Consider the following 17,863-nt stretch of genomic DNA (forward strand, 5'->3'; position numbering starts at 1 on the left):
TGGGAACTTCTGTTCCAGGAAGCACATCCCAGTGCTACATTCAGGTGGTTCCTCAAAGGATGAAACTCTCAACATGAAATAAAATCAAGACACTGTCTGTCCCACTGACCTTCATGGAACCCCAAGGAACAGCCAATGGTGTTTCTGCTCACTCGGGTTCATCACCTCAGAAGCACTTTATGTGTTTGTTTACATCTTGTCTGTACAATGCAAACATGGACATCTGACCTGCTCATTAGTTGTGCTGCCAGGGAGGGACAAAGAACCTCTCCAAGCTGAAGTGAGAAGCCAGTGCTGGAAATGGTGGTTGTGAGGGGTTGCTCTATGAAGATTGACCTGCAGCAGGTTCTCTAGGGTGTCCAGTGGACACGGGCACAGCCACTCAGTGAGAAAATGATTTACATGGTATATGCTATGCAGAAGATCATGGGCAGTTTATTGCTCCACAAAACAGCCATTAATTAATTGCCACACTGAGTCCTTGATCTCCTTGTTCCTCATACTGTAGATGAGGGGGTTCACTGCTGGAGGCACCACTGAGTACAGAACTGACACCAGCAGATCCAGGGATGGGGAGGAGAAGGAGAGGGGCTTCAGGTGGGAAAATATGACAGTGCTGACAAACAGGGAGACCACGGTCAGGTGAGGGAGACACATGGAAAAGGCTTTGTGCTGTCCCTGCTCAGAGGGGATCCTCAGCACAGCTCTGAAGATCTGCACATACGAGAAGAAAATGAAAACAAAACAGCCGAATGCGACTGAGAAAGAAATCGCAAGAAGCCAGACTTCCCTGAGGTAGGTGTTTGAGCAGGAGAGCTTGAGGATCTGGGGGATTTCACAGAAGAACTGGTTCACAGCATTGCCCTTGCAGAGTGTCAGTGAAAATGTATTGGCCGTGTGCAGCAGAGCATAGAGGAACCCAGTGCCCCAGGCAGCTGCTGCCATGTGGACACAAACTCTGCTGCCCAGGAGGGTCCCGTAGTGCAGGGGTTTGCAGATGGCAACGTAGCGGTCATAGGACATGATGGTGAGGAGCCAATACTCTGCTGAAGCTAAAAAGACAACCAGAAACACTTGGGCAGCACATCCTGTGTAGGAGATGGCCCTGGTGTTCCAGAGATAGTTACCCATGGATTTAGGGAGAGTGGTGGAGATGCAGCCGAGGTCAAGGAGGGAGAGGTTGAGGAGGAAGAAGTACATGGGGGTGTGGAGGTGCTGGTCCCAGGCTATGGTGGTGATGATGAGGCCGTTGCCCAGGAGGGCACCCAGGTAGATGCCCAGGAAGAGCCAGAAGTGCAAGAGGTGCAGCTCCCGCGTGTCTGTGAACGCCAGGAGGAGGAACTGGGTGATGGAGCTGCTGTTGGATATTTGCTGCCTCCAAGTATAGGGCACTATCATAGAAGGAAAAGACAGCGAGAGGTTAGGGGAGGCTTCTCTGAGCAGAGTCGAAATCATTTCTCATACACCCTCCCCCTGCTCCACACGCCCTTGTCCTTTCCCAGACCTCCCTCCAGCTCCGTGTCTGAGCCCTGGGTGGTGCTGGCTGGAGGTGCCGTGAGGAGCAGGGCCTGTGCCCGCTGGCTGCTGAGGAGTCAGCCCTGCTCTGCAGCAGTGGGGTCATGGGAACGGGGGGCAGGGGACAGTCCTGGGGTTCAGCTTTGTCACATGAGGCTGCTCTTGGTCCAGAAAAACCTGTCAGCATCTGCACTGCCAGGGATAAGGAAACGAGATGGCAGAAGGCAGATTGAGAGGTTTGGTTTTTCTTACAGCTCCTTCTCCCCTCTCACCCTGGGGAATGTTCTTGGATGTCAGAAACCATCAGCATTTCTGCTGCTCTCAGGGAGAACAGAGTGAGTCCTGCAAGGCAAGAGGATGCCTGTGGCTTAGTGCAGAGTGAGGGCAGCTGGTCTGTCCCTCTGTCTTGTTCCCAGCTGCCCTGGGCTGGCATGTTTCTGAGATGGAGGGTGATCACACTCCCATGTTACCCTGAAGAGCCACCAGGCACTGCTGAGAGCAGAGGGATCCACCTCAGACCACTACACATCTCACTCTTTTCTAAGGTCTCACCACCCCACATTTAACCCAAGGAACAAGTAGCACATTTCACCAACCAAACAGCTTTTTGACTGCTGCACCATCTCTGCATTCCTCCTTGGGGCTTTCGGATAACACAAAGATGCTAAAGGATGGGTTTGCATCGTGGAGGGGAGCTTGCAGATTGCAAGGAAACCTCATGCAGATAGCCAAGTGTGATAATGTTGGCATTTGATTCAGGGAGATTCAGCCCCACAGACTGCATTGCCCACAGCCCCACAGGGCAGAGCAAAGCTGGGACACCTGTTCCCATGGACACACCTGCAGGAAAGGGCCCACAAGGTCCGGCTGTGACGCTGCAGCTGAAACTCCCATCCCCAGAGAGCCTGACAGCAAGAACAAGACCACAACAGCAGTGACCCAGAGCAGGGGAGCAAGAAGGAAACATCCCGTGAGGGTGGGTGTGAGAGAGGCCAGGGCAGAGGCAGCCGGCACTCAGACAGCGTCACCCTTCCCCAGCTGTGCAGCCACCTCCCAGACACCAACATTGCCGGGCAGCTGCTCTCAGCCCCTGTGCTCTGCAGAGGAACTGGAGCTCTGGCTGCACAGGAGCTGCTCCATGCCTTGGAGCCCCCGGCCCTGAGGGCAGAGGCTTTGCTGGGTGGGAGAGGAGGCCAGGGGGCTGCTCAGGGGAGGGATCTGCACTGCGGGGGATCAGTCAGAGATTCCTACATTCTCCCTCCCACAACAGTTCTGGTTTGAGTTTCCTCTCCTTCCCAGATCATGTCACTGCCGCCCGGAGATTTTCCTCCTGGGAGGTGATTCCCTGTCCCATGTCTTTTCCCTGTCAGCGCTCACAGACCCCATCCCAAACTCTGTGCCCTCGCCCTGGCCCTACAGACACCTGCCTGTTTGCAGGGCACTGCCTGGGAGCATCTTCCTGTTTGCAGGCTGAAAATAAAGACAGGTGGGTGATCCTGCTGGGTCCAGCAAAGGTGATGCTGCATCTGTCCATAGGCAGCGGAGTGGATGAAGGCTCATCAGGAGGCTCCTATCAGACCTACTGACTACTTGAAGTTACAGCTGAGTGGTCTCCGTGACCTGTTCGAGAGCTCCTTTTCCATTCCTCCTCTCAAATTCCCCAGGAGAAACAAATCGAAAATAAGGACTTGGGAAAGCTCCTTAGCTTTACTGTAATCCCTTTACTTTATCCTTGAAAAAGCCCATTAGAAATGTCCCTCTGAAGGTGCAGCAGAGAAACTCACCTCTATATAACGTTTTGTCTACACTGGAAAAACTGCAGCGTCCCTCCTGACAGATGCCAAAGCCTGTGGAATGTTCCAGCGTTAGCATCTCTCCAGGAACTGTACCTGAATTGGGCTATAGCCAGAGACTTACTCTTTTAAGGGCTGTGAAGATTTGTCTCTCAGTGAGCTCTCAGCATCCTCCCACCCCCAACTGCCTCTAACCCCTCTGTGCCTGGCGCCTCTGCCCTGGGTGCTGCAGGCAGAGCCCTCAGCCCTGCTGCGTCTGCAGAGGAGCTGCTCCTGGGCAGAGCTGTCTCTCTGCAGCGCTGCCGCTCCCATGAGCTCCCTGTGTCCCAGGAGCCCAGCCCAGCTCAGCAGCACAGGAGCAGCCCGTGATGTCCCTTTCTCTGTCCCCTCTGGGCTCCCTCCAGGTGTCCCTGGGGCACCTGCTGTGAAACAGGCTGAAGTCATCACTGATGTTCCCCCCTTATGCTGGGCAGAAACACTTATTTCCAGCAGTGCATTTTCCCTCTCAGAGGCAAAGTTACATCTAATTATCATCTTTTTTTTTCTTTTTTTTTTTCTTTTATTGTTAGACAGGACACCCAGAAAGTGACAGGGAGGGATCTTCGTTACCCGTGCTGAAGGAAGGGATTCAGCTGAGTCGGTGGAGGCTTTTCCTGCTGCATTTCTATTCCCAGCATTTGGAGGAGACTCCTACCCCTAAGCCTAAGCCTACCCCCTAAGCCTACCTCCTAAACCTAAGCCTACCCCCTAAGCCTAACTCCTAAACCTACCCCCTAAGCCTAACTGCTACGCTTATCCCCTAAGCCTAACTGCTACGCCTACCCCATAAGCCTAACTCCTACGCCTAACCCCGACCATAACTCCTACGCCTAACCCCGACCCTAACACCTACGCCTAACCCCGACCCTAACACCTACGCCTAACCCCGACCCTAACCCTAACTCCTAAGCCTAACCTAACCCCTAAGCCGAACACTAATCCTAATTCCTAAGCCTAACCCGTAAGCCTAAGCCTAACCCTTAAGCCTAAGCCTAACTCCTGACCCAATCTCCTACCCCAAGCCTAACTCTACCCCAAACTCCTAAGCCTAAGACTAACCCTACCCCAAACTCCTAAGCCTAAGCCTAACCCTAAGCCAAACTCCTAAGCCTAAGCCTACTACCTAAACCAAACTCCTAAGCCTAAGCCTATCACCTAAGCCAAGCTCCTAAGCCTAAGCCTAACCCTAAGCCAAACTCCTAAGCCTAAGCCTAACCCCACCCCAATCTCCTAAGCCTACCACCTAAGCCAAACTCCTAACCCTAAGCCTACCACCTAAGCCAAACTCCTAAGCCTAAGCCTAACCCTAAGCCAAACTCCTAAGCCTAAGCCTAACCCTAAGCCAAACTCCTAAGCCTAAGTCTAACCCTAAGCCTAACCCTACCACGTAAGCCAAACTCCTACCCCTAACTCCTAAGCCTAAGCCTAAGCCTGACTCCTACCCCTAACTCCTAAGCCTAAGCCTGAACGCCTACCCCTAAGCCTAAGCCTAAGCCTGAACGCCTACCCCTAAACCTAAGCCTAAGCCTGAACGCCTACCCCTAAACCTAAGCCTAAGCCTGAACGCCTACCCGTAAGCCTAAGCCTAAGCCTGAACGCCTACCCGTAAGCCTAAGCCTAAGCCTGAACGCCTACCCCTAAGCCTAAGCCTGATGCCTAACCCTAAGCCTAAGCCTAACCCTACCACCTAAGCCTAAGCCTGATTCCTACCCCTAAGCCTAAGCCTACCCCAAACTCCTAACCCTAAGCTACCCCAAATTCCGAACCCTAAGCCTAAGCCTACCCCAAACTCCTAACCCTAAGCTACCCCAAATTCCGAACCCTAAGCCTAAGTCTACCGCAAACTCCTAACCCTAAACCTAACCCGAAGCCAAACTCCTACCCCTAAGCCTAAGCCTACCCCAAACTCCTAACCCTAAGCCTACCCCAAATTCCGAACCCTAAGCCTAAGTCTACCGCAAACTCCTAACCCTAACCCTAAGCCAAACTCCTAAGCCTAAGCCTAACTAACTTCTAAGCCTAAGTCTGACTTCTACCCCTAAGCCTAACCCTACCACCTAAGCCAAACTCCTACCCCTAACTCCTAAGCCTAAGCCGTAAGCCTGACGCCTAAGCCTAATCCTGAGTCCTACCCCTAAGCCTAAGACTGAGTCCTACCCCTAAGCCTAAGCCTGACTCCTACCCCTAAGTCTAAGCCTGACTCCTACCTCTAAGCCTAAGCCTGACTCCTACCTCTAAGCCTAAGCCTGACTCCTACCTCTAAGCCTAAGCCTGACTCCTACCTCTAAGCCTAAGCCTGACTCCTACCCCTAAGACTACACAAAACTTCTAAACCTAACCCTAACCCTACACCAAAATCCTAACCCTAAGCCTACCCCAAACTCCTAAACCTAAGCCTAACCCTACAGCCTAAGCCAAACTCCTAAGCCTAATCCTAACCCTAAGACAAACTCCTAAGCCAAACGCCTAAGCCTAACCCTAAGCCAAACGCCTAAGCCTAACTAACTCCTACCCCTAAGCCTGACTCCTACCCCTAAGCCTAAGCCTACCCCAAACTCCTACCCCTAAGCCTACGCCTACCCCAAACACCTAACCCAAGCCTAACCCTACCACCTAAGCCAAACTCCTACACCTAACTCCTACCCTTAACCCCTACCCCTAACTCCTAAGCCTAAACCTGACACCTACCCCTAAACCTAAGCTTGATGCCTACCCCTAAGCCTAAGCCTGACGCCTACCCCTAAGCCTAAGCCTGACGCCTACTCCTAACTCCTAAGCCTACACCTGACACCTACCCCTAACTACTAAGCCTGACTCCTACCCCTAACTCCTAAGCCTAAGCCTGAGAACTACCCCTAAGCCTAAGCCTAAGCCTGACTCCTACCCCTAAGCCTAAGCCTAACCCAAACTCCTACCCCTAAGCCTAACTCATAGGCTTAAGCCTACCCCTAAGCCTAAGCCTACCCCCTAAGACTAACTCCTAAGCCTAAGCCTACCCCCTAAGCCTAACCCCGATCCTAACTCCTAAGCCTAACCCCGACCCTAACACCCACGCCTAACCCTGACCCTAACACCCACGCCTAACCCCGACCCTAACACCTACGCCTAACCTCGACCCTAACTCCTACGCCTAACCCCGACCCTAACTCCTACGCCTAACCCCGACCCTAACTCCTACGCCTAACCCCGACCCTAACTCCTAAGCCTAACCCTAACTCCTGACCCAATCTCCTACCCCTAAGCCTAATCCTACCCCAAACTCCTAAGCCTAAGCCTGACGCCTACCCCTAAGCCTAAGCCTAAGCCTGACTCCTACCCCTAAGCCTAAGCCTACCCCAAAGTCCTACCCCTAAGCCTAACTCATAGGCTTAAGCGTACCCCTAAGCCTAAGCCTACTCCCGAACCCTAACTCCTAAGCCTATCCCCTAAGCCTAACCCCGACCCTAACTCCTACGCCTAACCCCGACCCTAACTCCTAAGCCTAACCCTAACTCCTAAGTCTAACCCTTATTCCTGACCCAATCTCCTACCCCTAAGCCTAACCCTACCCCAAACTCCTACACCTAAGCCCACCACGTAAACTAATCTCCTAAGCCTAAGCCTACCACATAAGCCAAACTCCTAAGCCTAGAGCCTAGCACCTAAGCCAAACTCATAAGCCTAACCCTACCACCTAAGCCAAACTCCTAAGCCTAACCCTACCACCTAAGCCAAAATCCTAAGCCTAACCCTACCACCTAAGCCAAAATCCTACCCCTAACTCCTAAGCCTAAGCCGCAAGCCTGACTCCTAAGCCTAAGCCTGAGTCCTACCCCTAAGCCTAAGCCTGACTCCTACCCCTAAGCCTACACAAAACTTCTAAACCTAACCCTAACCCTACACCAAAATCCTAACCCTAACCCTACCCCAAACTCCTAAGCCTAAGCCAAACTCCTAAGCCCAACCCAAAGTCCTAACCCAAAGTCTTAATCCTAAGCCTAACGCTAACCCAAAGTCCTAACCCAAACTCCTAACCCTAACCCCAACGCCTAACCCAGTATCCTAACCCCAACGCCTAACCCAGTATCCTAAGCCCAACGCCTAACCCAGTATCCTAAGCCCAACGCCTAACCCAGTATCCTAAGCCCAACGCCTAACCCAGTATCCTAAGCCCAACGCCTAACCCAGTATCCTAAGCCCAACGCCTAACCCAGTATCCTAACCCCAACGCCTAACCCAGTATCCTAACCCCAACGCCTAACCCAGTATCCTAACCCCAACGCCTAACCCAGTATGCTAACTCCAACGCCTAACCCCAACGCCTAACCCAGTATCCTACACCAATTATCCTAACCCAGTATCCTAACCCCAACGCCTAAGTCTAACCCAAACTCCTTAGTCTAAACCTAACCCTAACCCAATCTCCTAACCCTAACCCAATCTCCTAACCCTAACCCAAACCCTTAACCCCAACCCTAACCCTAACCCTTAACCCTAACCCTTAACCCTAACCCTTAACCCTAACCCTTAACCCTAACCCTTAACCCTAATCCAATCTCCCAAGCCTAACCCTATTCCAAACTCCCAAGACTAAAACCTACCCCAAACTCCCAAGCCTAAGCCTAACCCTAACTGTAATAGTGCTAACCTTAACCATATTCCTACCATTTCGCCCTAAATCTGAAGTCTAACCTCTTACACAAACATTATTCCCTAACCCCTAACCTTAATCCTTATTGCTAACACTAACCATTACCACTAACCACATCCCCACCCATAAACCCTAAACCTAATCCTAATCAAACCCTAATAATAACCCTACCCCTACCCCTAATACCTATCCCTTAATCTAAACCTCTAATATTACTCCAATCACTTACTGTAACCCTAAAGCAAGGCTAAATCTGAGACCAACCTCTAACCCTAACTCTAACCCCAACTCTAAACCTAATGCTTAGCCCTCTTACTCTAATCAGAAATCTATGCCTAAACCTAAAACCAAACTATCCCTCAACCAAAAGCCCTAACCTTAATTCTAACCCTAACCCTAATCAAATCCTGACCTTACCACTAGCTCTAACCCTAAACCGAACTCCAAACGTAACCCTAACCCTAGCCCTACCTCTTAAAACCAACCCCTAACCCCAACCACTTCCACTGACACTACTCTCTGCTCCTAACACTAATCAAATCCTAACCCTAATACCTCAACACCTAACCCAAACCCAAATGCAAACACATACCCGAACCTCAAACCCTAACTCTCAGACTAACCCCTAGCTCCTAAGTCTAGTACTAACCATAATTCCTAACCCTAAAGCCTAACTCTAACACATAACCCTAATCCGAAACATCTTCTAACTGAAACACATACTCTTAACCCTAACAGTAATTCGAACCCTAACTCTGACCCTTGCCCTACGTTTAACCCTATTTCTAACCTTCAATCTAACCCTTCCCCTTAAACATAAATCAAACCCGTAACCCCAAAATCTAACCCCACTCCCTAATTCCTAAGCCTAACCCTAACTGTAACTCCTAACACTTACCTTTACCCTAAATCGAACCCTATACCTTAACCCTACTACTTAACCATAACTTAAACCTCATATAACCCAATCACAAACTTCTAATCCTAACCCTTAATGCTATGCTCTAACCTCTGGCCTAAAGGTTAATCCTAACTCTAACACTAAGTCTAACCCAAACCTGACCCATAACCCTCACTCAAAACCCTAACCATGCTCCCTAAGCCTATCCCAAACTCTAACCCTAACTCTATCCCCTAACCCAAAACCTTACCTAACACTAACCCTCAACCTTAACTAAAACCTAACCCTTATCTAAATGCTAAACCTAAACCTAATCCTAACTCTAAATCTAACCCTAACTTAACCCTTAAATTAAGCCCTAATTTTTACCCTAACTCTAACCTTTACTGTAAATCCTAACCCTAAGTATAACCCTGAAACCTAATGCTAATTCTAGCCCTAACACCAAACCCTAACCTAATCCTAAGCCTAACTATAACCGTAACCCTAAGTCTAAATGCTTACTATAACCCTATCATTAACCCTATTTCTAACCACAAAAACAAACCCCTAACACTTTTTCTAAACCTAACTCCTAAACCTTATCCCCAACCCTAGTCTGCAAGCCTAAGTCGAAACCTCAGACTTACTTTAACAACAACACCTACACCTTAACACTAAGCCAAATCCTATCCCTAAACCTAAAATTAACTCTTTTCCCTAAGGCTAAGTCTAACCCTACCTCTAATTAGAACTCAAAAACTAATCACTAACCCTAACCACAAACCCTAATCGTAACAAAAACCCTAACTCCCTAACCCCTAAACCTACCTGTAATCTAAACCTAAACCCAACCTGAAGCCTTACCTAAGGCTAACTCTACACCCAAGCCCCTTACCCTAAACTAAGCCTAACCATACACCTTATCTCAATCTGACACTAATCCTAATCTCTAACTGCTAACTCTAACCCTGATCCTGTGCTTTACCCAAAGCCCTATCTTTAAATCTGACAAAAAACTAGCCCCCTCTGATGTTAATACAAACCTAATACTAACTCAACCTAGCATATCCTCTAACCCTAGCCCCTAACACTGAAACCTAACCCTAAACACTAATTCTAACTCTAAACCTAACCAATACACGCTAGCCAATAAACAATAACCAACAAATGATAACCCTAAGCAAAACTCTGACCCTGGTCCTAACCCCTAACCCCAACTCTACCCCTAATTCCAACCCTTACTCTAACCATCGCTCTAACCCTAACTCTTATCCCTAACCACTATTCCAAACACTACTAGACCCCTAAACCTGACCCAAAACCCGAACTCTAACTATTTCCCTCATCTCCAAACCCTATCACTAACTACAATGCCAATTCCTCATCCCTAACCTTACCCTAATCCAAACCACTACCACTAACTCTAAACCTAAACCATAAACCTATCACTAACCAAAACTCAACCTTAACTCTGTCCCTACTCCTAACCCTAACTACTTACCATAGTAGTCTTCACTAACCCCTAACACTCATCTAACCCTAACTCTAACCCTAGCACCTCACAGCAAACTGTAGCTCTAATCCTAACCAATAAAATTAACTTTAACCCTAAACCCCTAACTAACTCAAACCCTCCACACTAAACCTAAACCCAAGCCTTCATTCTAACCCTTACCCACGATCTGTAACCCTAATGCTAAACCTAATTCTAACCCAGAGCAGCACTCTCCTGTCTCCTCCATTCTCCTCTTTTTCTTCCTCTTGAGGGGGCAGATGGGCTCCGTGTCCAGACAGGTCCTGGGGCCTGACACTTGCACCATGGGCCTGATCTTTCGGTGCTGACAGCTGGGTGCCTCCCTGCCACCGCTGGGACCCTTGCCTGCCACCTCCTTCCCCGCAGGGGACACTGAGGCCTCCTGTGTGACACTCTTCTTCTTCCTTGGGGGCTGAAGACTTGATCCTTGTCCTTCACAGCCAGAGCACAGGGGCTGCTGTCTGCTCCACGGTGCTGCTTACACTGCCTCTTTTTGGAGAAACCAGGGGTGACCTGGCTGGGCTCCTCCTCGCTGCTGCAGGGAGGAAGGTGGTGCGAAGGGTGGGCAGTGGAACAGGTGGTCATGGGGGGGCTGGGAGGCAAAGTGCTGAGCTGAGGATGAAGCTGAAGGTCGGCTTTTCAGGATTTGCCTGATGGAGACCAGATGAGGACAGCCTGCAGAACAGGAAAAGAGGCTGACATGATCTGAAGGCCAGGTCAGGAGCCCCCCTCTTCCTCCACACTCCACAGTGCACAAGCACAGCACTCAATTGCTACCACCTTAGCCAATCCAAGAGAACAGGAGAGGTGGCTGCTGAAATGACTCCTCCGGGCCATCTGTCATGTCAGACAGTTGCCTCATGGAGTACTGGTCTTGCTGCCGTTCAGGGGCCTGGGAGCGACTGGCACCACTTACCTCGACTTGCCAAAAGGCCAAGGAGTTGGGGTGGGTGGTGTCCATGGGGTACGTGTGCTTGGCAAATTGGGAATGAGGTGGTGTGCAATGGTCACTTCTGCTCACCTTCCACAGGATGCTGCGCTGCAGTTATTGACATGAAAAAAAAAGAGGTTTCCATGAGCTAAGAGAAGAAAATAAGAAGGAGAGCCCAGAGAAAAAGGAAGGGTAAAGACACAGAAGGGGAGAGGAAAGTGGGGGTGGTCAACAAATCAGAAGTGTTTTCTGTTAGAAGCAGAAAAGAAAAAAGAAAAGAGAGAAATTTAAACAACAGAAACCCCAGCGCACTGTCCTGAGCCCAGGTTGCACAGCGGTGCCCAGAGGGCCGGTCCCAGCCACTGCCTGGAGGCTGCAGAGTCTCCTCCTCCCATCACCCCAGGGTACAGGATACCCAAAGAAGATTGGCAAGGCCACCCCGCTCCAGGCACTGGCAGCCCCACCCCTCTGTCCTGAGCAAGAAGACAGGAGGCATTTCTCCAGCCTTAATCAGGGATGGGAACAACAGCAGGGACCTGGCCTTGCACCCCAAATCAGAGCAATTGCTGCAGCCCTGGGGCTGAGGGGCTCTCCCTGTCTGCCTCCAGCTTAGCAAGACACCCAGCATCCGGTCTACACTGTTCCCAACACAATCTTCAGCTCAGAAGACACAAGGCAGAAGCTCAGACTCACTTTTTGGCACAAAACACCAGCTTCTTGGCTGGTAGCAGTGACATGGTGCTCTGGCCCAGAACAGCCTTCAGGACTCACCTGGCCTGTCACTGGTGAAGACATGGGTCTGTTGGTCACAGCTTTTTTCACCTAATCAGATACACTGGCCCCAAGAGATAAAACAGAGCATGAGCACAGGGCCACAGACTGCACCAAAGCCCTGAGCCTGCCCCCAGCCAGGCACTGGCCAGCATGCCATGAGGGACGGCTGCACTGTCCCCCACAGCACGGAGCCTCACTGGAGGAGTCGTGGCTCATGCTCAGGCAACGGGCTCTGCTTTGCCAGACAGAGGCAGCACAACAACAGAAGCTGCTTCCCTCTTGTCTGCACCCTGCCTGACACTGGCAGTTAAGCAGGCTTAAGAGCAGTAACGGTGCAGCTGCAGGAACATCCCCTGTCAGAACAGAGCTCCCCCCACCCAGACCCTGCCCCAGTACCTGATCTCCAGCGCCAGGTCCAGGAAAGGGTCAGAGGTCTCCCAGATGCTCCTGCACACTGAGAATTCACTGCAAATGCAAGAGCAATAAGCACACCCTGGCACAACACCTGCACCCAACACCACTCCAGCACAGTACAGGCAGCTGCCATGTTCCCGCTCTCCAGCTTTGGGCTCTGGGATGTCGGCACCAGGATTCACAGCGTGCAATTCCACTGCGTGCTGGGACAGCAAGCGCTGCTACATAACTGCCAACATGGGTTCTTCAGCTGGTGGCAAAGAGTTGCGGCCCACAGCCAACAGCATTTTCCATCACCACAACACACGCCACATCCCACAGGAACCACAAGACTGACCAGCTGCAGCTCTGGAGAAGTTACACACACTCAGCAGTTCTCCCAAAAGATTTTTGCTGCAAGGCTCTCAGGGAAACCGCTGCCCTGAGAGTCACAGGCCCAGGACCTGGCAGTCAGCGCTCACCACGGGAGCACAGGGATCTGCCAAAGATCTGGTGAACCAGCATGGTGGCCTGGGTCTGGTGATCCAACCTGGAGACAACAGCACCAGAGCTCACACTGCCCCTCCGCAATGGCCACCCTTGTGAGCCACCGCTGTGTCCTCAGGATCCAAACCTATCCCAGTGGCAGCTCTTCTCTCCCTTCCCCTCAGGAGCATCTTGCCAACATTTATCCAGCACTTGCAGTGGCCACTAACCAGGCCTGGAGCTGTCAGGAGAAAGGACTCCCTGGAGCTCACCCAGCTCTAAACTCAGCCCCGACCTGCTGCTGCCTCGGCAGCCGGCACTGCGAGCAGCGCAGAGATGGAGCAGTTGGCAAAGAGCTTTGCAAGGCAGAGCCCTCTGGGGCACAGCACTGAGGGGGACCCACTTTCCCTCTGCATGACTGAGCATCAGCCAAGAAAGCAGCAAGCTAAATTTCACAGGAACAGAAAATTAACATGTAAACGCTCATTTGTTCCCAGGTTGTACCTGTGGGATCGCCCCGAGGCTCACGGACACACTCAAGTGCAGCAGTCAAGTAGCGGCTGCCTACAGGGACAGCTGGAATCAAGCAGAAACGAAAAGTGTGTCCATTTCACATTGTGATCTACCTTGTCCTCAGCGACCTGCAGCGCCTGGACGGGGGTCAGGAAACCACATGGGACCCAGACGCATGCTGAAATTGCCAAAGCTGCAGAGGGGCTGCAGACCCCTTGACTTGGACCTGGTAGCTTTCAAACTACTGTGTCCAGGCCACATGCAACACCCCTCAAGGACCAGATGGACAAACACGGGGCCTCTCAGGGCCTTCTGACCAGGAGACCTCTCACACACACAAAAGGAAACCCACACTAACGTGGGAGCATGGAGCACCAGTGCAAAAAATGATCATCCATGTTTCTCCTAAATCAGAGCCTGCTGGCTACTGCAAGGCTCAACTATTGCAAGGAAACGTTAACAAATAATAAACCAAATGTTAACAAAGGCAAAAGGCCAGTAATCAATGAAGACTGAACACTTACCCCTGCGATTCCCCCCAGGCTCAGGAACAGGATTACACCAAGAGGCTTGATCAGCATGGACTGCAGGAACCAAACAGGGAGTCAAACACAGGTGGGGAGCTTCCATAGCATGTTGTGATCTCCTTCTTCCTCAGTCACCTGCTGTGATGGGAGAGGGTGAGGTAATGACACAAGACACATAGTAAGGTGTACGTTCCCACAGCTAGAAACAGAACACGGGTGACCTTTTTGCTGAGACCTAGCAGGTTTTCAGGTAAATTGAATATTCATGACTGGTCTGTGTATTTCAACCAAGGTGCAAAACGCTTTTGGAAAGCCTCTGAGATGATCTTGGGTACAATCACACACGAATAACCTATTAAAATGCGAGTGTTAATTCCCTCAAGCAGACGGACAGTGACAACTTACCTCCGGGACAGCCCAAGGCTCCTAACCAGGATCCAGCTGAGAAGCTCGATCAACTCTGCCAATGCCATGTCCTGGAGTCAAGCACAGATCAGAGAGGTTTCCAGGCTCACAGAGCAATACTCCTGCATTTCAGGTAAAAGAGGACATAAACAAGAGAGAAAAAACAAAACACAACACAACATACTTAGGACAACAGTGCCCATATATTGCAGAAAAATAGCCGTATTTGGGGAAAAAACTGGCAAAATGGCAAAATATTCCAAATATTTGGGGGCTACACTGGTCAATAAAGGCAAAAGAATCTGAGTATTTGGGCAAAAAGTGGCCCAAAGAGGCAAAAACATCCACACTTGGGTGCAAAGCTGTCGGCAAACATGAAAACATCCCATATTTGGGATCACAGTGCCTATATCAGGGGAAAAAATGGGCAAAAGCACCTGAGTATATCGGGTAAACAGAGCCAGAAAAAACAAAGCACCACTAGATTTGAGCAAAACTGGGCAAAGAGGGGTATAACATCCCCAGATTCAGGGTGAAACTGGACCAAACAGTCAAAGTATGCCCAGATTGTGGTAAAAAATGGCCAAAAATGGCCCAAACACACCCAGATTTGGGTATAAATGAAACTGGAAAGCCAAAGAACTCCCAGATATAGGCAGAAACGATCCCAAAGGGCACAAATGTGCCCAGGTTTAGCTCAAAAGTGGCCCAAAGAGCCAAAGCAATCCCAGCTTTGATTTTAAACAGGCCCAAAGGCTCAAAGCGCACCCTGGGATGGGTCCGTGTGGCACGATGCTGGGGGGCAGGGAGGGCCCCACAGGGACTCAGTGCTGGTTTCTGCCCCTGTGCCAGCACTCCCAGCCCCTGCTTGCCCAGAACTTGCCCCTGAAGCAGCCGCAGCCCCTCTCCCCTCCCTGCGCGCTGTCTGCCCCCTGCCCACACCCTGGTGCTGCCTGGCTCGCCCTGCCCGGCCCAGCCCGGCTGCTCTCCCGGGCCCAGCCCCAGCCCTGGCCCCACTGCTGCCCTGCTGAGCTGCTCGGGGCTGGGTGCTGCCCCTGCCCGCCCACCTGCTCCCTGCGTTCGGTTGGAGCAGCCTGCGTGTCCCGGGCTGGCAGGGACACCAGGAGGAGGAGGAGGGTGAGGACCATGGCCACCACGCTCACACCATGATGCTGCTGCTGCCAAGACAGAGCACAGCACGTCACCGTGGGGCTCTGACACCATAGTCACATTGGAATCACCAAATCTGCACACTACTGCTCGTCCTTGTGCTTCACGAGCATGGAAGGAACAGAAGTGGAGAAGGGTGCACCTATTTTGGGAGGCAGCGCTGCCTATGGGAGTGCACAGGCTCTCACTTCTTGCTTCCCAGAAATCAATCAATCAATCAATCAACCAATCAATACCAAAAGCTCCACGAGAAACCCTGCACAGAGGTGGAGAAGGGTGGAGGAAATGGTGAGGAAGAAGCAGAGAGGGACAGAGAGAGAAGAGATGAAGAGGAAGAAGGACACAGTAGGAAAGAGGAGGGAGCAGGGAGGGACTGGAGCACAAATGAGGATGAAATGACCCCAAGGGCCCAGCACTCACCACAGTTCCTGCTCTCTGCACTGCCAGGCAAGTTGTGGAGTTCAGGCACTTCTGTCTGCCTGTCTTTTCCTCCCCTCCTATTCTGTAGCTCCAGTCGTTTATCCATCCTGCACCTAAGAGAACACATCGGTGTTTGACAGCGCTTACAGCACGAGGCTTCCCAGACACACAGCACACACACACACACTATACGGCCGTACAGTGATTGTCCTCACTTACACAGACCCTGCGGTGCACGTTTGTGATCTGCTCTGCTGAGGCTGCTCACAGGGACTCTTCCTCACCCAGAGGGGCAGCTGTCTCTGGTGCAGCTGCAGCAGCAGCTGTGGGGATCCCCTGCACTTCACCCTCCAGCTGCTTCCCCTTCTCCTGCTCTCTCCAGCAAGTGCCCCCTGCCCCCTCCCCCGCCCAGGAGAACAAGGCCAGAGCAGCCCACACACACCTGGCCCAGAGGCAGCAACAACATCTCCAGGGCCCCAGAGGGAGGAAAAAGGGCCCCAGGGCTGGGCCGGGCGCTGCTCGGCCTCGGGCAGCTCCACGGGCGCCATGGCAAAACTCACCCTGGCCGCCTGCAGAGCAACCGCCTGCTCAGCCTGGGCTGCGCCACCATTGGTCGGGAGGGCTGTCAGTCTCCTCCCCTGAGCTGATCCTGCAGCTGATAGGCTGCCTGGGCAGAGACTCTGTCCTGCTTTGGGGCTCACCCTGCCCTGAGGTGATACTCTCTCTGATTGGCTGCCTGAGGGGTTACTCCCTCCACAGTGTCCGCCTTCCCTGAGCCGCTGTTTTCTCTGACTGGCTGTCTGGGATTTCCCACTTGCTCCCCCCACCAAATGATTGGTCAGAACATTTCTCAATCATCTCTGTGCTGCACTCCCACCTGGTGTGATTGGTCCACACACTTCCGGGCGGTTGTTGCCAGGCAGCGAGCTCCACCTGAAAATGAAGCTGTGGTCCCTGACCAAAGGCCATGGGTGATGAAAGACACGTTGGGACCCTAAACATGAGGATTTGGCCCCAAGAGGGAGGCTCTCGGCACTCAGAAGGATGGGCAAATGCTACAGATGGCGCTTTGGGCCCTGCACACGAGGGCACCCTCTTGGCTCCCACCCGAGCTGGGTTTGGTGCCCGTGACCCCAGGTTCCAGCTCTGCTGTGGTTTCTGACCTCATGGGCCCTCTTGTCCTGCCAAACTTCTGCTGCCAAACCCTGCTGTAGGAAACAATCACCTTGCCAATAGAACAGGCCCGGGCAGGATCTCTCAGCAAAGCGTATTTTATAAACGATTTTGCAAGACCAGGTGTTCTACCCAAAGACAGGCACAGGGAATAGGACAAAAAGCCCCCGCTTACACATCCACCGATCCCAGCTGCACATTCCCTCCCCTGCTCCCCATCGGTTGGTACTGCAGGGTTTACAGACTCCCCAGGGCTTGCCTCAGTTTACCTGTCTCATTCATCTAATTCTAACAACCCTCTCACCTTATTGATTTATTTAAAAGCTGGATTCCTGGCTTTGCTGCTTCCTGGACTCTTCCTCCTCCTCTTCCTCCTCCCCAGCATGACAGCCGTCAGATGCTGTGTCCTCCCTCATCCAGGCTGCAATCTGCCCCCGTAACCACCAACCGTCTTCCTCATCTGCATCTCCAGCGCACTGAAGCCGTCCTGCCCCTCCTCCTCCTCTGTTCTGAGGGGTCACAGTCCGTGATCTCCACAAACTGCCTGCGGAGATCATAGCCGCGCCGCGGGGATCTGCTCCGCTCCCTCTGCCTAAGCTGGATGTGCTCCCGAGCAGCTTTGCGTGTGGAACGACACTGGGAGCTGCTGCTGGAAGGCCCTGGAGCTGCATCATCCC

General features: G+C 51.9%; 1 protein-coding gene and 1 long non-coding RNA gene across 2 annotated transcripts; both read right to left on the reverse strand.

Moving 5' to 3' along the window:
• Positions 1 to 435: 435 nt before the first annotated feature.
• Positions 436 to 1,398, reverse strand: LOC136110708 (olfactory receptor 14A16-like). Its single transcript, XM_065854308.2, has one exon. The coding sequence runs from the start codon at positions 1,396 to 1,398 to the stop codon at positions 436 to 438; it is 963 nt and encodes a 320-aa protein (XP_065710380.2).
• Positions 1,399 to 14,021: 12,623 nt separating this feature from the next.
• Positions 14,022 to 16,107, reverse strand: LOC136110691 (uncharacterized). Its single transcript, XR_010652656.2, has 3 exons — positions 16,014 to 16,107; positions 14,424 to 14,545; positions 14,022 to 14,156 (listed from the first exon to the last, which is right to left on the reverse strand). It is a non-coding gene; the product is annotated as an uncharacterized lncRNA (long non-coding RNA).
• Positions 16,108 to 17,863: the final 1,756 nt, after the last annotated feature.

This window comes from Patagioenas fasciata, chromosome 21, assembly GCF_037038585.1.
Source record: "Patagioenas fasciata isolate bPatFas1 chromosome 21, bPatFas1.hap1, whole genome shotgun sequence".
Lineage (NCBI taxonomy): Eukaryota > Metazoa > Chordata > Aves > Columbiformes > Columbidae > Patagioenas > Patagioenas fasciata.